Here is a 26,105-nt window from a genome sequence, read left to right as displayed (position 1 = left end):
GAGTTAACAGAGGGCTGAGTTAGCAATAATGACTCCAATGGTTCTGGCTCCAAGCCCAGAATGTTTCCCTAGGAATACCTACACAACTCTTCTCTAAGCCCATTGTCAAACCTTGAATTATTTAAAGTGGACTTGGGGCTGAGAAATTGTTCTAAATTAAAGAAGACTAAAGAGATGGTGCAATAAGTAATTCAGAATTGGATTTTTTTTCATGCTGTAATTAACATTTTGGAGACAATTAAAGAACCTAACTGGGTTGAGGATTAGATGGTAGTTATGTGTCAATGTTAATTTCCTGAATTTGGTGGTTGTATTGTGGATCTCCAGAGGAATGTCCTTATTTGTAGCAATTGCAAACTAAATTATACCAGGACGATTGGACAGTGTATCTTTGAGTTCAGAGGGAGAAATAAAGTTATTTTGCACTTTTAACTTTTCAGTGAGTTTGACTTTGTTTCTAAAAGCAGGAAAGAAAAATATAATGTGGATTTTATGTAACAAGAAAGTGACTTAATACCTCCAGTGAACTTTGGTTGTCAAACAAATGCTTAGTTACCTGATGGTATTCTATGAAATTTGTATTTTTAATCCTTTAATTAAGCTTCTTTGAATTTATTCACATATTTGTTAAGCATTTTTTCTTTTTCCCCCTCTAAAAATGAATACATGGCATATGTATTTATCACAACAGGGTGTTCTGAAATTAGAGGAATGGCTAAATCTAATTAATATAGACAGTATCTTTTTTATTATGTATCTTTTTTGTGTGGTGGAAACTAATCTCCTCTTAGCATTTTTCAAGAAAAAAAACTGTATTCAGGTGTTTTTCAAAATTTTATTTAACCTCAGTTTGAGGCGAGAATTTTATCTAAATATGAAACATTCATCCCTTTTGACAAATTCTAAATGAAATCAGTTTACTTATGACATTAGACACAACATAGATATATTTAAATTTTAAAAACAATAAATTTTTAATAGATATAAAAATATTTTAAGAAGGTTTAAGAAGGTAATGTGTTCAGCATGAGAGATCACCTATTAGAAATAAAGTCCCTCAGAATAGCCTCATGAAGAAAGACTAATTTTAAAAGATGGGCCTTATTTTATATTCTGAAGGTCAGCAGCTCGGTGCTGTGCCGTATCTAATTTTCTCAGCCTGTCATGCTGCTGAAACTTCAGGACAGAACGGACTGAACTACAGGAATGCTGCAATTACATAAGCAAGGATGGATTGCCTGTAAAAGGCACAATCAATGAACAAAAGAAATTCAATCAGCTGTGACCTATCAACTACCAGGTGTTGGGAGAAAATCCAAACTCTTAGTACCTCCTACAAGATGGCTTACTGTTTCTTTGTGCAGTATTTTGTTGGTTGAAAAAAAAAGTACAGTGGTTGAAGATATTTGCTTCTATTATAAAAAAAAATCCACTTTCATAAGCAACTCTGAGAAGGAGATTCTTGCTTTTCCTTTTGCTATAACATTTGTAAGAGAATGTGTAGGAGGCTAATGAATTTTTGCAATAATATATATGAATGTCATAACCTCTCTAAATCACAGTTATAAGTAGTATGTGAATGTAGAATTCAGATTTAAAGTATGTGGCTGGAGAACTTGTTTTATTCAAGGTATTCATCTGTGCTGAAGGTGTTGCTCAAGTGGCTTACCAAGGCTGCAGACCCCTTGTTAAAACTCATGGATTACTTTTGCTTTTTCTGGTAAAGTGGCAGAATTAGGTAAAAGAAAATACATTAAGAAGGAGAAATTATTATTTTTACCTAGAAAAACTAAGTTGGAAGAATTTTAAGCTTGAAAGGGTCCAGCAGAAATAGTAATAATCTTTGCTAAGTTAAAAACAAGAGGTAGGATTTAATTATGTGACTTTTAGGTAAATAAGCAATCTACTGATTTTCAAATATTAACTACCCAAGATAGAATAAAAAAGTAACCTAACATCTGTAGATCATTGACTTGACTTATAACTTAACTTTGGAGACAAGGAATAACTTCTCTTTAGCTTGGATGTTGGAATAATACTTCCAAATTATAGTCATTTCAGATGTTTCTTCTAAATAGGTGCGTAAATAAGCTAAGAGAAATTTAGGCCGGGTGCCTGTGGCTCACACCTGTAATCCTAGCTACTCAGGAGGCTGAGATATGAGGATCGTGGTTCAAAGCCAGCCTGGGCAGGAAAGCCCGTGAGACTCTTATCTCCAATAAACCATTAAAAAACCAGAAGTGACACTGTGGCTCAAGTGGTAGAGCTCTTGCCTTGAGCTGAAGAGCTTAGGGACAGCGCCCAGGCCCAGAGATCAAGCCTCACCACTGACCAAAAAAAAAAAAAAAAAAGAGAAATTTGGAAGATTTTTTTACAATATTGAGAATTTGAAAGACAGAAAGAAGAATATTTGTTCCCCCTTTTGAACTGATCAATAAAGATATTTATAAAAATTTAGTAAGATAAATGATAAAAAATTTTAATTCATTGAAGGGACAGAAAATCAATATTATTAGCCATTTGCCAAATAACTCTGCTTATGAATGCATAGGTACTTATAAGTGTTTTGTCTAATCTCACTTTGTTTTCTTTCCATACACTTCCATCTTCATAGACTTCCACTGATTCCCAAAGTCAGAGTAAAGTGCTATTTTAACTCCTCACTGTGCCTTTCCTCTCAAAATATTCCCAATTAAATCCAAATGAAGTTTGCCACTGCTACCAAATGGGAATCATTATGACTCTCCTCGACTGTCTACTGCAGAGCACATAAGATGAGTCCACCCGTCCATATGAACATGGAGCTATGAATAGCTTTAGCTAATTCAATAAGAAGAGTAAGTTTTATCACTTTAGTATGAAACATTTGATTGCTAGGACTTCAATTCTGTCTCCTATCTCATCTGCTTTGGCCATTGTGGAAGTGCATATAGGACAGAAGTAGTTTGGATTACTGAGCAAAAATGCACAGATGTATGTGCTTTTGGGAGCCTCTCTGGACTCACAGTGGAGTGCCATTCATGAGATATACCCTTTAATTTTACAAGGTAGAGATTTTGCTGTGTTACTTTAATCTATACTATATACTATTATCTAGCCTATCCTTATTTAAAGAGGGGAATAATAATAACAATATAGGACTTTTAGAACAATTAACTATCCGAGTGTACACAAATAGTGTCAGGGTTATGATTAAAAGTAGTTTTATTGTATGTATGTATGTATGGGCCAGAAATAATCCTATGTGTTTCAAATCAGTTTTATCTTCTTAAATGGGGGGTCGGACATGGAGGTACCTGTCTAAATTTTGCACAACTAATAAATTGGAAGTCTGGAACTGAGACCCAGACAGTATGAATTTAGCATCCATACTTGTAAGTACATTGTATTGCTTCAATAATGATAGTTCCTGTTCACCTTAGGAGTTCTTTTCTTACTCAGTTTCCAATGGAATTGTTAAAAAAAAATAGTTTACTTAAAACAGATAGTGGAATGAGAAAAGCTAAAAATCTGGACCTGCACATTCTTATACTCACATTAGCTGTGGAGTAATATGCACATTTCAAGAAACAACACTTTGTATTTTATTGTACTCAACATTCCCAAACATTGAGGGAGGAGAGCTTTCAATTAGTTGACAGCTACTACTTCTTGAACAGTATTAGAAAGAAATAGTAATCTCCCTCTGAAACATTCTCTGCCAGCTTTCTGGTTTAAGGAAAATCTATAATGACCATATTATTCATTACATCTAATATGCTTTAATGTTATTTTTAGGAGAACATGGTGAACAATAGCCTAATTAATTAATCTAATTATGAATATTTGAAAATTTTTCTTTCCTACAACTTCTCCTTAAAAGAGTAGGCAATCGGCTGTAAGTTTGCAATTGTTAAAGTTGTTGATTTGATTTAAATTCAAATGCACTTATTTATCATATTTCTTCTATTATTCTTATTGTAATCCTAGTTTTTGTATGCACAAACAAGAGGAAGATATGCAGGCAACAGATCTTGATAAATATAGTGTGTGTCAATTGAAGAGATGAATTTCTCAGGAATCTTATTTCATTTAGCTCTTAGTTCTAATAAAAAATCTCTCTGTCTTCCTCCATTTTTCACTCTCCTTTTTCCTCTTTCTCTCTTTCACTGTTTCACCTACTTGGCAAGAAGTCTCTATTTTTGCTTTGTTTTAAAATCTAGGTCAAGGATGAGTTGTAATCTCTTTTCTTTGCTGCCAAATTGGAGAATGAAAGATTTGAAAGCCTGGAGCCAGTGGCTCATGCTTGTAATCCTAGCTACTCAGGAGGCTGAGATCTGAGGATCATGGTTCAAAGCCAGCCCAGGCAAGAAAGTCTGTGAGACTCTTATCTCCAATTAACCACCAGAAAACTGGAAGTGATGCTGTGGCTCAAGTGGTAGAGTGCTACCCTTGAGTTGAAGAACTGAGGGACAATGCCCAGGCACAGAGTTCAAGCCCCATGACCAACCAAAAAAAAAATATTAAAAATGTTCAATACTTCAGTTGAATGTTTTGAAAATAAGACATGAACTATCTGGGAAGTATTAAAAAAACCCACAAAATTCTCATATAATTCCTGGTTTGTGTTCATCTTTAAAGATGGAATATTATATTTCAATTATGAAAACAATAATCATAATACCCAAAGAGCAACCACAATAGTAACAACAGCAAGGGTATTAATTATTGAACATTGCTCTAATAAGGCCTATGCTAAGCATTCTTTCTGAATCTTCCCTCATTTATCCTCTGTATTCATCTTTCTCTCAACTTATAGAATGTGAAATCTTATTGTTTTCTCAGTGCACTTATTTTCTTGACTACTTCCTTTTGATGTCTCTAAGGATTTTAAATAAACATTGTTAAAGTTTTTTTTAAACTTTCCTACAAAGTACATCAAAACATACTCCATATCAACATTATTCTAGATGGGCATAACTGCTCACATCTAGATTTTACCACTACACATTCATAGTCCAAGTTCATGGTTCACATTGATGCTTTTCTTTTACCAGTAGTTTAATCAATCACTACAAGACAATAAAAGAGCAGAAGTCTGGTCTAAATCACATTTGTTATCTTAGCAGTAGAATGTACAGGGCCTTGTTGAACTGATCTTAAAATGCCCCCATAGGCCTATGAAGATCTTTATCTAGCTCAAAAATCTAGGCTCTCATACAAATGAAATTATGATATAACATGAGTCATCCATCCAAATTACCTATAAATCCTCTAACAGGCATCTAAGAGGTTGGAAGTTGTGTCTAATCTTTATTTTGAGGCTATTGGCTGATTACCTGATTGATTTTTTTTCAGCTGTAGTATAGGTTATTTTATAATCAACATTATTTTCTATTTGTCGAGAAGAAAACGTTCTTCCTTTAAGTATGGAAACATTCTAACTGGGGTGAGGTGGTATCTCAATGTTGTTTTGATTTGCATTTCTTTTATCACTAGGGAGGTTGAGCATTTCTGCATGTGTCTATTCTTTTCTCTTCAGAGAAATTCCTCTTTAAGTCTTTAGCCCACTTGTATATTGGGCAGTAGTTTCTTTGAGGATTTGTTGTTGGGGATTTAATTTTTTGAGTTCCAGGTATATTTTGGATATGAGATAATTTGTTGAGGGGAAGAGAAAAAACAAATTGTTTAAATAGGGATACAGGTGGACCCATTGCAACAGTGAGATGTACAAGATGTTATGTCGAAAATGAACTTCACAACTTTGGCGCAGGGGTGGGGAGAGGGGGTAGAGGGGAAGATGGGAAGGTATGGGAAGGAGAAACAAAGTAGGAGGCAACAATGCTTGATAAGAAATGCACTCATTACCTTGCCCATGTAATTGTAACCCCTCTCTACGGTATTTTCACAATAATTTTAAAAAAAGTACGGAAACACCTGTGTATGACACAGACTGGGGATTTATCTGAGTATGCACTGGAAATAATCTTTCCAACACACATCAGAGTCCAAGAATTTTAGAATTAAGAGCTGGATCCATACCATGTCTTCAGTTGTCATTTTGTGTGTGTGTGTGTGTGTGTGTGTGTGTGTGTGTGTGTGTGTGTGTGTGTTTGTGTGTACACATTAAATAAATAACGTTGATAAGGATCACATAAATGTAACAAAGGAAAACATTAATTCCCCTTAGAACACATTTTCTATTACCACAAATTATTCCACTCATGTTACTTATAGCAAAACCTATCATTACTTTACCTAAATATTTCAGAGCTGTTTGAACCATAATTTGTAATTTTAGAATTATTAGTTCTAATATGATATGATTTTATTATTGTATATTTTGCTTATTGTAGGATTGATTTTAAATTAGTAATAAAAATAACTTTAATAAGAAATACTTTACTTATTAAACATACTATATAATTAAACATAATTATTTCAAATATAGCACTCTTTAATTGAATGCAAAAAATGAACAGTAACATAGTTCTTTAACTTCTCAAAAGCATATTCTTGAGAATCTAGGGAAGTTTGGGTCGTTTAATGGTCAGTTAGCATGTAAATGGCAGATTAGGGCAAAACAGTCCTGATGGATTCTAGAGTATATCCAATCTGTGTTGTGTTTTCACTCTATTTAATCCATTTTATCCAGATAATACCAGTGTGCATACATGTGTACACATATGTATCTTGTTTGATTAGCTTATATTTATAAATGCATTTTGTCTTGATTGTAGAATGCATTCATTAATGCTTCTGTCCATCCATCCAGTTTATTCAATAAATATCTATCTAGTGTCTTGATGAATTAGAGTTCATATAGAGTATAGGTTTGAAAATTCATGTCAATATTAAGGAAAAAAATGTTTTATTAAATTAAAATTGTAGGTACAAGTGACTGCCTAGTTATAAGTAAACCAGAAACTAGTATGGAAGTATGGGTAGTAAAGTTCATGTCTCATATTCAACTCTATCTTGAATTATCTATATCTGCTGATTTTGAATATAAAAATACACAGCTTCAATTCTGTTGAACAGTGGCCCTCCTCCAACAATCAGTCCTTCAATAGATGAAAGAATCAGCTAATTTTAATTTTATCATGGTGTAGCTTATTTCATTTTTTGGTGGAAGTAAGAAGGAAAGGAAGGAAAGGAAGAAGGAAAGGACTAAAGAAAGTAGCAATTGAAAAAAATTAAAGAAAATAACTGGCATGGTGAGCACTAGCTAGAAAATGCCCTGTTGCATAATTAAGGGAGGTCTATTCAAGTTTCAAGTTATTGACATGTTAAAGGAAAACGTTTCACCCATGATTGTAGCACGTGGACAGTGAGGAAATTAGTAAAGATGTGATTTATAACATTGTTCTCTTTAGTCTCTGATCTGAGGATAAAGCTAGGAAAAAATGGCATAAGACAAACTTTATCAGATTTATTCAATATTTGAAATTATATGCAGTGGTTGGTCTAGCTGAATTTGTCTTTGTAAATATATGCTGTGTATGTGTTTCTGCATAAAGTTATCTGTGAGACACAAAGGTGGGAAAGTGGATGGAAATATCATTGGGTTTCATTAAAAAGAAGAGAAGCCCTAAGCTTTAATACTTAAGTTTGAATTAATTTTTGTTTGCTTTTCTTTACTTAGATGTAATACTGATTGAAATTTAGATTTATGCCATTTTTAACTATGATAGTAATACTACTTTAAATTGTAAGTAGATAAACTCAAAACTAAAAAAAAAAGAGGAGGAAAATCACCTGTGTTTTAATATCATAATATAATTCCAGCATATATTTTTGTACATTTGATGTAACTTCATTTGGATTTATTGTGAAGTGATTCTAGGTGCACAAGAAGTTTCAAAAATAATACAGAGGGAGCAAATTCTCCTAAAAGTATCATTTTGTGGATGATTGTATATCATCAAAATCCAAAGTAATATTAGATTATATAATTAACTCAGTTTTATATAACTCAGCCGTTTGCTCATTTTTGTATGCATTAATTTCTTAGATATATGCTTTTTTATTGAAAATACAGATATATATTTGTGTCATTCTATTTTCTAAGCTTCTTTTGTTCTCATAAAAACTGGAATTGCATTCTTCATATTATTTGATAGCTCAAATTTCCATGTGTGATAAAGTTTTATTCCACTTCTCTGATGAGGAAATAAGAATGGCCAATAGACACATGGAGAAATGTTCAACTTCTCTAGCCATAAAAGAAATGCAAATCTAAACAACATTGAGATTCCACCTCACCCCAGTTAGAATGGCTATATTCAAGAAATCTAATAACAACAGATGCTGGAGGGGATGTGGCTAGAAGGGAGCCCTACTGCATTGTTGGTGGGAGTGTAAACTTCTTCAACCACTTTGGAAAGTAGTATGGAGGTTCCTCAAAAGACTCCACATAGAGTTCCCCTATGACCCAGCAATCCCACTTTTGGGCATTTACCCAAACGATCACAAACAAGGCTATACTAAAGCTATCAGCACAAATATATTTATCACAGCATAATTTACCATAGCTAAGATATGGAACCAACCCAGATGTCCCTCAGTAGATGAATGAATCAAGAAAATGTGGGATATATATATATATATATATATATATATATATATATATATATACATGCATACATACAATGGAATTCTTTGCTTCCATCAGAAAGAATGACATCACCCCATTTGTTAGGAAATGGAAAGACTTGGAAAAAATTATATTAAGTGAAGTAAGCCAGGCCCAAAGAAACATAGGTCCCATGCTTTCCCTTATTTGAAATAACCAGTATATGTCTAGGACTAGCAGAAAAGGTCAAATACAACCTTATAAGATATAAACATATAAGATGATGTAAGATAGGGGCACAAGTGGTTTTTTCTTTCTTGTTATTGTTTTAAATGTATTTATAATATACTATGTGGGTTTTTTTTTTGTTTCTTTTATATGTTCTTCCTTCATGGTATAACCCCTGTTTTCACTGTATTTGATTCCGGTGCCCTGCATTTTGTATATACAGTTTTCTGATTTGGGGAGGGGAAGGGAAATAAAATGCTGAAATAAGGATACAGGTTGACCCATTGTAGCAATGAGATATACAAAACAGTATGTTGAAAATGAACTTTACTAAGGGGTGGGGGGGGGGGGGGAAGAAGAGTTAAGGCGGTGGGGAGGGGAAGGGATGGTAGGGGAAAAACAAAGGGGAAGTAACAATGTTAGGTAGGAAATGTACTCATTACCTTACTCATGTAACTGTAACTCCTCTATACAGTATTTTTACAATAAAAACATATATAAAAATAAAGTTTTATTCCAAGATTTTAAAAATATACATAATTTTAATATTGAATGATTACAAACTTTTTGCAATCACATATATTGATATTCAATGGATTTTTTTAATTATATCAGGCAGATATATTTCATACTTGGACATGGCATCCCAAAGACTTCTTCCTCTTCCCTTCTCTCTCAGTCTCTCTTTCTCCCTCTCTCTCTCCCCCACCCCCTCTTTTCTCTGTCCTGGGGCTTGAACTCAGGGCCTGGGCACTGTTCTGAGCTTTTGTGTCAATGCTAGCACTTTGCCACTTGAGTCACAGTTCCACTTCTGGCTTTTTGTTAATTGGAGATAAGAGTGTCATGGACTTTCCTGTCTGGAATGGCTTTGAACTGAGATCCTCAGATCTCAGCCTCCTGAGTAGCTAGAATTATAGGCGTGAGTCACCAGTCTCCTATTTACCTCTCTTTTATGTCTTTCATTTTTTTCTTTATGTCTTTCTTTACTTCCTTATGATAAATTCCTAAAATAGGATGTCTGGGTCGAAAATATATTAATGTTATTCTCCAAAAATTAATAAATATTATAAGTTCTCCCAGTCCCTTTTCCTTACAAAATGTTTAAAGTTTAAATAAAATAACTCAGAAGATGCTTCAGCACTGAGCTTTGTGAAATGGTAGTATTCTGCAATATTTGCCTGGATCTTTTATTTATTTTATACTTTATTGCCGTAAGTTATGCGACCTGTGTAAATGCTTTGTAGAAACAATCACAGAATAATTTATAAAGCTCAATGGAAAGAAATGTTCTTAGGCATTTGAAAATGATTGATGATATTTTCCTTCCTTTTGTAATAAAAGCTAGTATTCAGCATCTCTTTGTGGCCATCGCTAGGCAGTGAGCAGAATGAGTTAATGATTATGATGTCTGGGAGCCCAGGTGTAGAAAAGGTTTCCTCAGAACATTTCACTGTATCATTCAACATGAATTTTAACCTCACAGAGTAAGAATTGGATAGCTAAGATAAAGGTGAGTTATGAAAGTAAGAAAATGCACAATCCAAAGTTGTCCTTTCTCTTCCTACCATTTCTTAACTCAAATATTTTAGCATGTTGTAATAAATTGAGTTCTTCTTCCCCTTCATGCTGATGCTGCTGCTGCTTCTTTTTCCCTGTCCCCTTTTATTTGTTGTTTTGTTTCATTGTTGTTATCATAAGGATTAAATGGCCAGAGCATGTTCTGTTTCCCCTAGTAAGTGTTCATTGGTAATACAGAGTTGGCCCTCCTTTTGGCCTCCCATGGTTCTCTGAATAATTTTAAGGTTACTTTCATAGTACCTGCTTGAAGTTCCTGGGGCCATATTGGATTGAGGTCTGGATTTCTAGGGACACATTCTGATTTTCAGTTTAGTTCCATAAGAATGCTACATGATTTATTTTTTAGTTATTTGACTAGCAATCTCAGTTCTTGAGTTATCATGTTAAGGCTGGTTGGTAAAGTTTGCTTTCCCTTAAATTACTAAGTGGTTATTTTGTTACATTTAATTTCATAATGAAATAATATAATTTGAAATCTCTACATATAATATATGTATATTATATATAATATATATAATACATTATATGTTTATAATATACATATATTATATATACAATATCTATATTATATGTAGATAATATATATAACATATTATATGTAGATAAGTCTACATATATTATATGTTATATGTAAATAATATACTCTGTTATATATAAATCTATTTTATATTATTTATATGTATATTTTATACATATAATATATAATATAATATATCTTATATTATATAATATATAACACATAATATATGTTATATATAATAATATATTATATAATATATGTGTGTTATATACATAATATATGTTATATATGTAATATATGTTATATATTTTCTATATATTATATAACATATATGTTATATATAACATACATATATAAAATATAATATAATATATTATATGTAAATAATATAATATATTATATACAACTGTACATACAATATATTATTTATGTGTATATTTTATACATATAATATATTATAGATATATATTGTATATATATGGTATATGTATATCATATGCATATAATATTTTATATATTGTATATAATATACATATATTATATTATATGTAGAGATTTCAAATTATATTATTTCATTCTTATATTTCAATATTATATATACAGATTATATATATATATTTTTTTATTGTAAAGATACTATACAGAGGGTTACAGTTACATGAGTGAGGTAATGAGTACACTTCCTCTTGAACATTGTTACCCCCTCCATTGTTTTCCCCCTACCATCCCCTCCCTCCCTCCCTTCCCCGAGGTTCTTTTTTTTTTTTTTGATTGTGATTAAGTGATTACATAATTTCAAAGTCACAAGTTCATTCTAACTTTCCTGGAGCAAATTGTCTATCACAGTCTGTAATATATAACAGTGTTCGCATGTTATATACCATATTTGTGATCAGCAGCATGGGGATATTTAGTAGTGGTTCAACTAGATGAGCGGGAGTTCTTTGTTTCTTAAGTCCTGTTAGTTTTGTCATATCACCTAACATTTTGGATTTAGCATCCACTTATCAGGGAGACCATGTACCGTTTGTCTCTTCGTTCTTGGCTTACCTCGCTCAACATGATTCCTTCTAGCTCCATCCATTTCCCTGCAAATGCCATTATTTTGTCATTTCTAATGGCTGCATAATATTCCATTGTGTATAGATACCACAATTTTTGGATCCATTCATCTGTGGTGGGGCATCTAGGTTGTTTCCATATCCTAGCTATTGCGAACAGTGCTGCAATAAACATGGAGGTGCACGTGTCCTTGTATATTGGTTCCTGTTGTTCAGGGTAGATGCCTAGAAGTGGTATGACTGGGTCGTAAGGGAGGTCAATCTTTAGCTCTCTAAGGACCCTCCAGACTGCTTTCCAAAGTGGTTGTATAAGTGTACATTCCCACCAGCAGTGTAATAGGGTTCCTCTTTCTCCACATCCCCTCCAGCATTTGTCGTTGGCTGATTTGTGGATGTGGGACATTCTGACTGGGGTAAGTTGGTATCTCAGGGTTGTCTTAATTTGCATTTCCTTCACCACCAGGGATGATGAACATTTCCTCATGTGTTTCTTTGCCATTTTTATTTCTTCATTTGAGAAGTCCCTCTTTAGTTCCCTTGCCCATTTAGTAATTGGTTTGTTAGGTTTGGGAGGGATTAGTTTCTTGAGTTCCCTGTATATACAGGATGTTAACCCCTTGTCTGAAATATTGCTGGTAAATATTTTTTCCCAATTAGTTGGTTGTCTTTCTAGCTTAGTTGCGATAGATTTAGCTGTGCAGAAGCTTTTTATTTTAAGGTAGTCCCATTTGTCGAGTCTCTCTCCAACTTGTTGTGACCCTGGGACTCTGTTCAGGAAGTTCCTTCCTGTGCCTATTAGTTCAAGTGTCTCTCCTACTCTGTCCTGCAGTAGTTTCAGAGATTCAGGTTTAATGTTAAGGTCTTTAATCCATTTTGAGTTGATGTTGGTGCATGGTGATAGGCTGGGGTCCATTTTTAGTTTTCTGCATGTGGCTGCCCAGTTTTCCCAGCACCAGCGGTTGAAGAGGCTGTGTTTCTTCCATTGTATGTCTTTGGCTCCTTTGTCGAATATCAGCTGGCTGTAGGCCTGTGGATTTATTTCTGGATCTTCTATTCTGTTCCATTGGTCTTCGGGTCTGTTTTTGTGCCAGTACCATGCTGTCTTTGTTATTATAGCTCTGTAGTAGAGTTTGAAGTTCGGCATGGATAGCCCTCCCATATTGTCTTTATTCCCTAGAATTGTTTTGGCTATTCTAGGTCTTTTGTTGTTCCATATAAATTTTTGGACTGTTTTCTGTATTTCAGTGATGTACGTCATTGGGATTTTAATAGGAATTGCATTGAATTTGTATATTAGTTTTGGAAGTATCACCATCTTTACTATATTAAGTCGGCCTATCCAGGAGCATGGGAGGTCTTTCCATTTCCTAGTGTCTTCTGCAATTTCTTTCTTTAACTTTTTATAGTTCTCATTAAATAGTTCTTTTACATCTTTGGTTAGGTTAATTCCTAAATATTTTATTTTTTGGGAGGTTATTGTGAATGGGGTTGCTCCCTTTATTTCCCTCTCTTCCTGTACGTTATCAGTGTATAGGAAGGCAACTGATTTTTGTGGGTTTATTTTGTATCCTGCTATTTTGCCGAAGTGACTTATGATTTCTAAAAGTTTGGGGATGGAGTTTTTGGGATCGTGGAGGTATAGTATCATGTCGTCTGCAAAAAGGGATAGTTTAACTTCTTCTTTCCCTATGCGGATCCCTTTAATGTCTTTTTCTTGCCTTATTGCCCTGGCTAAGGGTTCTAGGACTATGTTGAAGAGGAGTGGAGACAGTGGGCATCCTTGCCTTGTTCCTGTTTTTAGAAGGATTGGTTGTAGCTTTTCCCCATTAAGTAAAATATTGGCTATTGGTCTGTCATAAATGGCTTTTATTGTTTTTAGAAATGTTCCTTCTATTCCTATTTTCTCCAGAGCTTTTAGCATGAATGAATGTTGAATTTTATCAAAGGCCTTTTCTGCATCTGTGGCGATAATCATGTGATTCTTGACCTTGGCTCTGTTGATATGCTGGATTACATTTATTGACTTACGTATGTTAAACCATCCCTGTGTCTCTGGGATGAAGCCTACCTGATCATAGTGTATTATTTTTTTTATGTGTTTCTGGATTCTGTTAGCTAGAATCTTGTTAAGGATCTTTGCATCTGTGTTCATCAAGGAAATTGGCCTGTAATTCTCCTTTTTGGTTGGGTCTTTGCCTGGTTTGGGGATGAGTGTGATATTGGCTTCGTAGAATGAGTTTGGGATAGCTCCCTCCTTCTCTGTTTCTCTGAAGAGCTTGAGGAGTATGGGTATTAGTTCTTCTTTAAAGGTCTTATAGAATTCTGCTGTGAATCCATCTGGTCCTGGGCTTTTTTTTGTTGGAAGACTTTTGATAGCTTCCTGTATCTCATTATAGGATATTGGCTTATTTAATTGGTTAACTTCTTCTTTGCTCAGTTTGGGTAACTTGTATTTCTCTAAAAATGCATCCATTTCTGCCAGATTTTCTTCCTTTAGAGAGTATAGCTTTTGAAAGTAGTCTGTTAGAATTGTTTGGATATCTTGGGTACGTGTTGTGATGTTTCCCATGGCTTCCCTAATCCTATTAATATGGGTTTCCTCTCTTCTTTTTTTAATTAATCTTGCCAACGGGCCATCAATTTTGTTTATTTTTTCAAAGAACCAGCTTTTTGTTTGGTTTATTTTGGTTATGGTTTTCTGATTTTCTAATTGGTTAATCTCTGCTCTCAATTTGGTTATCTGGCTTCGTCTAGTAGCTTTAGGTCCCATTTTTTCTTGTTTTTCTGTTGCAACATGAGATTATTTACTTGGTCTGTCTCCATTCTCTTGATGTGGGCACTGAGGGCAATAAATTTGCCCCTCAGGACTGCTTTTGCTGTGTCCCACAAGTTTCTTTGTGAGGTGTTTTCATTTTCATTGAGTTGTAGGAAATGCTTTATTTCTTCTCTGATCTCTTCTGTTACCCAGGCCTTGTTAAGGAGTGTGCTGTTCAATTTCCATGTATTAGAGAAATTTCTGCGGTATGCTTTGTTATTGAGAGCTAGCTTGATTCCACTGTGGTCAGATAGGATACAGGGGATTATGTCGATCCCTTTGTATTTGCTTAAGTTCCTTGCATGAACCATGATATGGTCTATTTTGGAGAAAGTTCCATGAGCTGCTGAGAAGAATGTGTACTGTGTTGTTTTAGGGTGAAATACTCGGTAGATGTCAGTTAATTCTGCTTGAAGTATGGCCTCACTTAATTCGGTAGCTTCTTTGCCAATCCTCTGGTTGGTAGACCTGTCCTTTGGTGAGAGTGGCGTGTTAAAGTCTCCTAGTATTATCGTATTGGGATCTATTTTATTCTGTAAGTTTGAGAGCATTTGTTTGATATATCTGGGTGCACCAATATTTGGGGCATATAAGTTGATGATGGTTATATCCTCCTCTTGGATTGTTCCCTTTATTAATATGTAGTGTCCGTCCTTGTCTTTCTGTACTGATTTTAATGAAAAGTTTATTTTGTCAGATATCAGGATAGCTACACCTGCTTTCTTACTGGGGGCATTTGATTGGTAGATCCTTTTCCACCCCTTCACTCTGAGTTTGTTTGTATGTTTGGCTGAGAGGTGGGTCTCCTGAAGGCAACAGATGGATGGGTCTTGTTTTCTGATCCAGTCCTCAGTTCGTTTTCTTTTAATTGGCGAATTCAGCCCATTTATATTAAGAGAAAGTATAGAGAGATGCATTGTTGTCCCTGCCATTCCGTTTTCCTAAGTTTTTCTTCTTTCCTTTCCTCCTGTGCTTGCTCAGTTAGACTTTGAGTAATGCCTGTTTAGGGCAGGTCCCAGTTCCTGGTTGCTTTCTTCAGGTTGTGTCCCCCCTCTTAGAATTCTTTGTAATGCTGGCTTAATGTTTATGTATTCATTTAGTTTTTCTTTGCTATTAAAAGTTTTCAGTTCTTCATCGAATGTGAATGCTAGCTTTGCCGGGTATATCAGTCTGGGTTGGCAGTTATTGGCTCTCAGGGCTCGTATGGTGCTTTCCCAGGCTTTTCTTGCATTCATTGTTTGTGTGGAGAGATTTGCAGTGATTCTAATTTTTTTCCCGTTGTAGTATAGCTCCTTCTTCATTTTTGCTGCATGCAGGATTGTTTCCTTATTATTCAGATCCATCATTTTTTACTATAATGTGTCTAGAAGTGTTTCTCCTGGGATCTTGCTTGTTGGGTGTTTGATAAGTAGTTAAGATGGTCGTTTTTGAGGTGGGGAAAATTTTCATTGACTATCTTGTTACATAGGTGTTGCATTCCCTTGCTCTGGAATTCCTCACCTTCGTCCACTCCGATTATGCGAAGGTTAAATTTTTTAGCATTATCTGCTTGCTCTTGAATTTCCCTTTGGTTTAATTTGAGTGATTTTTCCATATCTGTCACTTTTTGGTCCAGTTGGTGTATTCTGTCTTCTGTATCTGACACTCTGCCTTCCATTTCATTCACTCTGTTGACCGTGGCTTCTATTGTGGTTTGCATGGAGGAAATGGATCCCTTTATGGATTCAATGTTGGTTCTTGGAGTACTGATCTCACCTCTGAGGTGAGATCAGTATGCATTACCTCTAATTTGGCGTTTATCTCACTTCTTACTGAGGTTTGTGCAGCTTCTATTTTTGCATCCAACTTTTGTTCAATATCCTGTATCTCTTTTGATAATTCATCCTTGTGCTCTTTCAATTTCTGATCCATTTCTCACTTTATTTCTTGAGTCATTGCCTCCAGCAACCCTTGGATGTAGCTTTTGTCTTCCATTCCTGCTTTGCTCCCACTGGGGCTCTCCCCTGCGTGGCTGCTGGCTTTTGAGGTGAGCTTGCTGTCCTGGGTGGTGGTAAACCTTGTGATTTTTCTCTGTGATTTTCGCATGGGGGTTCAGGAGACTGCTCTTCAATTTTGTTTTGGTGTGTCTGTCTTTGCTTGGTTGCTGATTCTGTATTGGTAGAGAGAGTCTGTGCCTGATCTGGGTTCTGTTGGGAGCCTATTTCCAGCTGCTATTCTGACTTACTTAGGATTCTCAGCTCTCTGCTGTAGATTGCTGGCAATTCCCGCCTTTGGAAGGGTTGAGCAGCCTAGACTGCTTGTGTTTGCTCCTACGGGTGCTCTTGGGAAGATCAGATGCTCTGGATGCACTCTCCCAAATACTGGAGTCTGCTATCGGCTCCTGATGTGTTTTTGTTTGTTTGTTTTGGGCTGATTGTGGGCTTGAACTCTAGGTTTGGGTGCTGTCCCTCAGCTCTTCAGCTCAAGGCTGGCACCCAACCATTTGAGCCACAGCACCACTTCTGACCCTTTTTGCTTTTGTGATGCTGAGGAATCAGATCCAGGGCCTCATACATCCAAGACTATCACTCTATTGCTGAGCTGCCTTATCAGCCTGAGCTCCTGCTTACTATCAGGTGCTGGCAGCCTGTGTTGCCCAATTCCCAGCCTAGGGTATATGGGTGGAGTTTTGGTGGGGTTTGGGCTTCTCTTGTCCTGAGCCTCCAGGTCTTTTGTTGTCACAGGCGTGCTTCCCGGGGAGTGTTGTTTCCTGGTTTTTTCCCCTCTGTTGAGGAGTATGCTCAGCTTTTTACTTCAGTTGGGAGGAGTTGGTTGTGTTGTTCGGGTGCCGGATCCCCGGGCCTGGTTCCGGCCCCAGCCTGGAGCACGCTCGTTAGGCCTGTGCTGATGTGTATACCACCTAGGTTATGCAGCCTGGAGGACACAGTTCAAATTTCTTCTACTGTTGGTAGTCTTGACCCAGGGGTGCTGTTCCTGGCTTGGGCATTTAAGCTCCCTTCCAGGGGCACTCTTGCTCTGGCCTGGCCAGCAGAGTGTGCTCCACCGGCTGGTGGAGCTCTCGAACGGTTCCCAGTTTTAGTGGGTCCTGTGGTCCGGGTGTTGGGGTAGGGAGTCTAGGTCAGGGTCTGGGGATTCCCTCCAGCTCTGGTCTCCCTTGAGGGATACACTGTCCCCTGTGGGGTACTCACCCTGGAGCTGGTTGTTTCTGTATGGTGTAGGTCGTCAGTTGTTGTTGCAATCCGAGTTCAGTTGGGGTGGTTGCGGGCTGGGTTGGGCGGCCCCGGCCGGGTCGTTGCGATCGCGATTGGGCGGGTGGTCTGCTGACAGGTTCCTTTGTCGCACTGCTGGTGCCGGGCGGCTTTGGCAGGATGGAGCCTCTCTGCTCCAGTGGAGAGTGAGGGGTGGGGGTGGGATCCTCGTGGAGACTCCCGGCTGGTAGGTTTCTCTGTTCCTGGCGATCCGCTGTTCTGCAAACCGGTACCTGGTGATCTGCAAGCAGCCCCCTGTGTCTCTGTGGCTCCGGCAGCCCCCGCCGGGCCGGCTGGCCGGCGGCTTGGCGCACTGCCGCGCGGCCAGTAAAGGTTGGGGGAGGGGTCTTCGCTCTTCTCTGTTCTGAAATTCTTCTTTTCCTCTCTTTCTTTTTTTGTTATTTTCCACCTCTGGTTTTTCTCTGAGTGTTCATCTTTTTGTTGTTGTCAGTCTCTTGGGGAGATTAAGCGTTGGAACTCGAACTCTCTTTTTGGTTGGAGAGAGCTGTGGCATTTCCCTACTGCCCCGTCGCCATCTTGGTCCCCCCTCCAGATTATATTTTATATGTATATATAATACTCATATATGTAGATTTCAAATTATATTACTTCATTAAGAAATCAAGTATAGCACAAAAAAACCACTGAGTATATGATGTATATATTATATAGATAATTTATTATGTATGTGTATCATATATAATATAACCTAATATAGTATAATTTGAAATCTAAATGTGTTTTGATCCTTTTTCTTTTGACCCTTCCGATTTAATATCCCTAATCTTTCCTTTTCCCCTATTAAACTACATTCCACATCTTTCCCCATTAAGTTTTCTATTTTTGCTCTTCATCTTCTCGCAAATACAAATAAAAACAAGATGAAAAGGAATCCTCACCTTGGTCCTTGAATTTATTGTCAGACATGACTCACCACCACCAGCAAATCTTTAAGATCATCCATTCATGCCTTTTCTCTTCATTGACAGTGGATTCAGTTCAGATAGCAGGTATTGATTTCCTGAAAACCTTCCTTTCTATCCTTTTTTTTTCTCTGCCGGCTGCGTTTCTCATCATGGGCAATTTACTCAGTTTTAATCCGAGATGATCTGGCAGAGGGGCAGATGGCTGGGATATCCCATCCTGTAGACACGGTGGGGGGGGGGGGGGCAGTCTTCAGTCAGAGCTGCTGTGATGGATGGGTTCTGGGTGTACAAACTTAGGTATATTGGATCTGTGGGATTATGGAATCCCTGTCTTCGCATTAGGTTTCTCTGCTAAAACAGTCATCTGTCCTACAGAGAGATGTGCTTTCCAAATACGTCCACAAAAACAATATCCTTTGTGATTAAATTAACATAAGGTTATTACTCAGCTCCAAGTAAGCAATTACCCAATTTGGAGAGTTTCCTGGAACAGTCAGTTGATATTGCCCAAAGCCATGTATCTGCAATTTAGATGAGATGTCACTGTGTGAATAAAGCAACATGATGCTCTCTTAAAAAAACGCTTTAAAACCTTCTCTGTTTGCTCTGTTTGTGTGCAATAGTAGTCCTTTGAACTGGTCTCCCCGCCCCGCCCCCACCCCGCGTTGACCTTTACCTCATGCGACTCTTTCTGATCTGTGTTAATGTGTCAGAAGACTACAACTAAGTTCTCATTCAGTTGCACTTTCAATCTTGCACTTAAAAACAATGGTTGAGAATTGACTATTTCATTAATGCATTGTCACATGGTTTGAAGCTGAGGTTCTACAAATAGGACTCAAATGAACAGATACTTAAAACCAGAAATAAACTTTTCTGGGAATCAGAAAGCCTGTGACTCTTTCATAATTCTGGGGAGGTTATTTGACCCCCGAGCTTTATTTTCTATTTGTAAAATGATAACATTGCACCCAAGAGGTACTGTTCAGAGTGTGTTATTTAATACACATATGTAATACATTATATGAGTTGGTATGCTTATAGCAATTATATATAATATTTACAAATGTAATTTTTATAATATTTATAAATATAATGATTATATGTGTGAAACAAAAGCACGGAGCCTATTACATCATTGTTGATTAACAAATTATTAGTTCCTTCTCTACTTTAAAAATCTACAGACTTTTGTTCCAGGCCTTCCTCAAAGAAAACATAAAACTAGCATCCACCTATCATAGAATCTTTCTTCTACTTCTAATTTTATTTTATTTTATTTGGCACCAATACTTGGGCTTGAACTCGGGACCTAGGCGCTGTCGTTTAGGTTTTGCTTTCATGGCTGCTGCTCTACCACCTGAACCACACTTTTACTTCCAGAATTTTTGGTGGTTAATTAGATATGTCATGTGTACTTTTCTGCTCAAGCTTGCTTTGAACAATGATTCTCAGATCTCAGCCTCTTTAGTAGTTAGCATGAGCCACCAGTGCCCAGCTTCTAATTGCATTTAATTTATCTCTGTAGTTTTTCTTTCCCACCTCCTCACATTTCTGGGCCTTTCTATGACTTTCTATGCCAGTCAATAGTCTTAGGGGATACCATTTCCTTGTTTCTCTCTCAAGTTTTCCAATCACACTGCTTTCCCAGAGGATCTCCCTGAAATCTATTTCTCAGCAGGCAATTTCCCTGCTGCAAACTCTTTCTTGGCTTTCTTTTTCTTAACTGGCTTTTAAGAGGAACCTTGCCCTTATCTTTTCTGCTTTCCGCTCTTGGTATGCTCCTGTTTCAAATACATCTCTTGTTACTGCAGTGCTAATGCACCTGCACTTCACAGTTGAACTTAAACTTTGCTCCATTATTATTCTTGTCTCATTTGCTGTGCTATTAAAAAAAATTCTCCCATTGATTTTCAGCCCCGTTTTCTCACTTCTCCTCATTTTCACCCTGCTCTTTTAGTAAAAGCCAAGTGAAAAATTTGCACAACCTAAAGAGAAGCCATGTCATACTACTGTTCTGCATGCTTTAACTTCTGAGACATGAATCTTAACTCCAGTTTTGTTTTTTTCACTTTAACCCTGTATATCATCCACTGCAAGGTGACCCCTTATCTTCTGAAGCTCATTAATATCTATCTGTTATATCTCTCTCCTACCACTAACATTTTATTTAAATTTTTATTCACCTTTACTGTATCTGTTCTTTCTTCCTCTACCACTGGTAGCAAGAAACCACATGTGTTTATTTAAATTATTTGGTTAAGGTTAAGTAAAACCTACATACGGTTCCTCAGACATACTAATGAGTCACGTGTGGCTACTGAAAATTGAAAGACTGGTTAGAGTAATTGCAGAACTAAAATTTTAATTTTAATTAATTTAAATTTAATTAGGTACATGTGACTAATGGATACCTAATTTTATTTATTTAATAATAATTATTTATTTATCTATTTACTTACCCTTAAGTAATTGTACCAAAGGTTTCAATTCATCGTGTCAGTTTGGGAGTACAATACATTTTGATCAATGTCACCCCTCTTTACATTTTCCTCCATATCTCCTGTGATTACCCTATTGAACAGCTGAGACACAACACATTTCCATCACCACAGACATTTCTGTTGGACAGGGCTGATCTATAGGAGTTGGGAAATCTTTCCATTCAAGGACCAGATTGAAGAGTTTGGGCCCAATAAGTTTCATGGTAAACAGTCATTTCTGCTGTTATAACAGCAAAAACAGCCACTGAGAATTTGCCAACAACTGAACATTGCTGTGTTCTAACAACATTTTACTTGAGCAGAGGAAGATTTGGCATGTGGGTTGCAGTTTGCTAGCCCTTGTTTGGTATCTGTTCTTTCTATCCGCTTCCTGATTTCCTCTAAGTTTTCTATTTTTTCTCTTAAATATGTCTGAAATTGACCTCCCTTTTCTTCTTTGTTAACACTGCAACATTTCATTTTTGAGAGAAACCCCCCCCAAAACACTCTACTTGTGACAACTAAGTCTTAATAATGTTTCTACCACTTCCCAATAGCTCATTAAGTTATGCACTCATAAATATATAGAACCATCCATTAGTAGGTCATAGCTCTCATGATTCAACCACTTCCTTGAAAGCCTCACCTTGAACATTGCATTGGGGAACAAGTCTTCAACACTTCAGCGTTAAGGACATAGAAGATGAAAAGCTAGAATACTATCACATTAATTCACCAACACAGTATTATGGTTGGAACCCAGCTCTTGACTTAATAGCAATCCTAGTTAATTACTTGCCATATATAGACCTGTGTAGGTCACTTCATTTGTCTGCCTCAGTTTCTTCATTGGTTTACTGAGGATGATATTAGTATACTTAACCCACATTGATCTTTTCTATTTTTCTGAACCTGGGACTTGAACTCAATGCCTAGGTGCTGTTTCTGAGCTTTTCTGCTCAAGGTTAACATTCTACCACTTGAGCCATAGCTCTACCTTTGGCTTTTTGGTAGTTAATTGGCAATGAGTATCACAGACTTTCCTGTCCAGGATGGCTTCAAACCATGATCCTCGGATCTCAACCTTCCCTGTAGTTTATGAGTATAGTCAGTGAGCCATCAGCACCCGGCTTCATATTGTTCTTATTAAGATTAAGTGAATTGATTTCTATTACATGGTAATAGCATTGCCTGGATACAAAGTATATTGTTAGCTTTTATTTCTTCTAGTTGCCATAAATAGATGTCTAGGGACCATTTCAGTGTACTGGCTTTCGCCTTGTTTTACATACAGGAAATAAAACCTTAAGCTCTTAATGATCTTAATATTAAGCGAATCCAAAATTCACAAATATTAGATAAAAATTGATGTTCTTTGAGTATATTACCTAAAACAATAATATTATCTAATTGTTAAGGGCTTGGTTTTATCCAGTTTGCTGCCTTGAGCAAATTCTGCCATCAGTTCCCTTATATGTAAAATAGGCTTAAAAATAGTACTCCACAGAGGAAAGTGTTTTCTATTTTAAATGGGTTTAAACACATAGAGTAATAGTCTAGAGCAAGGTTCAATAAAGTTTAGGAACTTTTTGTTTCAAGACAAGATAAAGGAAATAAACTTCTTATGCAACTCACAACATACAGAGCACAGCTTAGGGCATCTCACATCAAGTGCATGTAAGAATACTGGAAGGATGAAACGGGGGTGTGAGGAATGATACAGCAATGGAGTTCTCTGGGTATTCTGTGTTATGTTAGACATTCTTAACTGTTTCTGAAAAAATGGCATTGGGTACAGACTATATAAAGCCCCAAATAAAATCTTCTCTCTGGTAAATGAAGCAAAAAAAAAATCACAAGATCTTGCAGGACAGAAAACTTTTACATATGATCACCCTAGTCTAGCCAAACACCAAGGAAATCACTTTGCCATAATTCCATACTTACCAATAAAAACCTGGTGGAGAGTCTAGATTTCTACCCTTGCCATCTACATGACCATCTTCCATGATATTATCATCTAAGTTTATATGGGGAGCTGGGGAGTTTGGTTAAAGTAGAGGGTCACATGGGGAGCAGAAATGAGAGTCCTTCCCCTTTTCATCCAAGGTGGTGTTTGGAAAACCAGTAGAAGCATGAAATTTCACCATGACCAATTAGTCAGGAGATGCTCCTCAGCCCACAGGGTGTAAGAATAGCCTAGAGATGAATTGGCATTTAGATTTGAGTGTGGTAGTGATAGAGTATCTTCCCTCCAGCACAGTGTCAAAACAGGCTGGCCAAAACAGAAGGTTTAAAACTCACAAATGATTTCTAAGGAATTAAATGTTGAAGTAAGTTTGTCTATTTACAGCAGGTACCAGGACTTCAGTCATATGCATAACATTTCTTTTTTCATGAGCTCTAATGCTTCTTTGCTACCCTTATATATGATTCATTTCATCTATGCAAAATAGATGACTTTCATGCTGTACACTCTAATTTCAACTCAAGCAATAAAAACCCACAAGTTGTCACTTTGAAGTACGAAGTGTATTTTTTCTAGTCTACATATAAATATATACATGTTTAGCAAAATAAAAGTGTGCATTCCATGTCATCTAAAATATGTCCATTATAACCATCATCAGTTGGAAGAGAATGCACTAGGAAACAGTTTATAAGCCAGTTTTGCCAAACTAGAGACAAATCAGCTGAGTTAAACAGTAATATATTCTGGAAGGAGTCACCTGCCTTTACTTTCTGATTTCTTTTCAGGTTTGTGGAAGGAATGCTTAACATCTGTTACAATGCTATTGATCGTCATATTGAAAATGGAAAAGGAGATAAGATTGCTATAATCTATGACAGTCCTGTTACAAATACAAAAGCAGCTATTACCTACAAGGAAGTCTTGGAACAGGTAATATCATAAATTTTCTATGTGTGTATTGGATGTTATATTGATTATTTAAATAGTACATGTTCTCATTATATAGTCGTTTTTATTGCAATGGTATATTATGGTTTCATTTTGGAGGTACCATGTCAATAAATGCAGGTATGTGAATTTAGGATCACTTTAACCCTCTATGTTTTACAGTACTGATAGTTACTCATTTTACAGGAGCGGGCTGGAAAATCTCAAGAATATGTTTAAATGTGCTTCTGTCCTTTGTGTTACTCTCAGCAGCATCACCATAGTGAAAAGTGGTGACTCCTCATCCTTGTACGATTGAATCAGTTCCCTTACTACCTTTCCAGATGACAGGATCTGTTCATGGTAGATTACTACCTAAAGTAATTCCAGAGGTTATTATCATTCAGAGATTAAGTCTTAATGACTCCTAACCTGTGATATGTAAGCCACTTTAGAATTTCAAGTTAATAAGACAAATAAAACCCCAATAAAATGAAAATTGTCTATGTATACCTGTGTGTGTGCGTATAGTATGCACAGTGCGTTCAGTGTATGAATGTATTGCATAATGTTAGTCACTTTTATGTTTCTAACTTTCTTGGCCATGGTTTTACCATTCTTCCTTATTTCCACATTCATTCCTTCGGATACTCCTGGCCCACTACAGCTCTATGCATTTATTTCTCATAAATGTTATGATCCTAGCTATTCTGTATATAGAGAAACGAGGATCATGATTCAATGCTGGTCAAGGCAGAAAAGCCTGTTAGACTCCTATTTTCCATTAACTAGCCAAAAACCAAAAGTAGAGGTATGGCTCAAGTGTTAAAGAGCCAGTTGAAAGCCAAAAGTTGTAACTCTTAGGGATATCACAGAATTGACAAGTGGGAGATAAAAGTTTTCTTTCTTAAAGTTAGAGAAAGAGTAAAATTTCAGAAGTATTTATAGTAAAGGTGTTTGAGTATTATGGGCAGTGGAAAAATCACTCCAATTCTGTGGGGCACTCCTTTGTATGTGTTTTAAAGGGAATAAGTATGTAGGACGGGGTACCTTAATCTCACTATTTGCATGAACATTGCAGAAATTAGTAGTGCACTGGATGATTATGTACTTAGATGCTTGTAGCTTTCTTCACTGAGTTGTGATGACTAAATTTGCCTCTGGACATTGTTAATATCTTTAAGTAATTTATTATTTATTCTTGTAGGTTTGCCTCTTCAGGTTTTAGAAGAGTTTTAGTCATGATTTAAAGCTTGTTCTTGAGTTTTTCTTATGTAATAGTGACAGTCTCATTTTATGAATACGACAGCCTGAGATACTTGGTAATTTTAATTTATATACAGCTTAGAAAGTTTATTTTAACATATTATATAATATTTATCTATATTAACACATTAATTTTCATACATACCCAAACACCAGAGTCAGAGGAAAAGCTTTGAAGAAACCTAAAATAAGATTGGCCACCAATCTCAATTTCTCTTCATCTCTTTTAAAATTAATTTATAATGTAAGTGTATTTAATAATTACACAAACCTATCTCATTCTGTAGCTCTCTGATAGCTCATCTTATTTTCAAATACTGAGTCTGGACTTTGAGACTTTTATTTTTTTAACATCTGTACTAGTTCACTGGTTTCAGTTTAGCCTAACATCAAAGCATTTACAAGGACAGTTTCTCTCACCTGCTGAAAGCTTCTGATTCCCCTGGCTTTCTTCTCTAAAGTACTAAAGGAAGAACTGTTAGGAAATAGAGGGAGCATTGTGTGTTACTTTGATTACCTGTGCCAGG

At 36.2% G+C, this 26,105-nt stretch overlaps 1 protein-coding gene across 1 annotated transcript in view; it reads left to right on the top strand.

Moving 5' to 3' along the window:
• The window catches only part of Acss3 (acyl-CoA synthetase short chain family member 3), a 143,812-nt gene that overhangs the window by 5,953 nt on the left and 111,754 nt on the right, over positions 1-26,105 (top strand). The window contains exon 2 of the mRNA XM_042698913.1: positions 24,171-24,315. Within this exon, the coding sequence (XP_042554847.1) occupies positions 24,171-24,315 (145 nt within the window). The remainder of the gene's footprint in view (positions 1-24,170; positions 24,316-26,105) is intronic.

The sequence above is a fragment of the Dipodomys spectabilis genome, unplaced genomic scaffold, assembly GCF_019054845.1.
Source record: "Dipodomys spectabilis isolate Male_0828 unplaced genomic scaffold, ASM1905484v1 ptg000234l, whole genome shotgun sequence".
In the NCBI taxonomy this organism is placed as follows: Eukaryota; Metazoa; Chordata; class Mammalia; order Rodentia; family Heteromyidae; genus Dipodomys; species Dipodomys spectabilis.
This window is presented reverse-complemented; position numbering and strand designations above follow the sequence as displayed.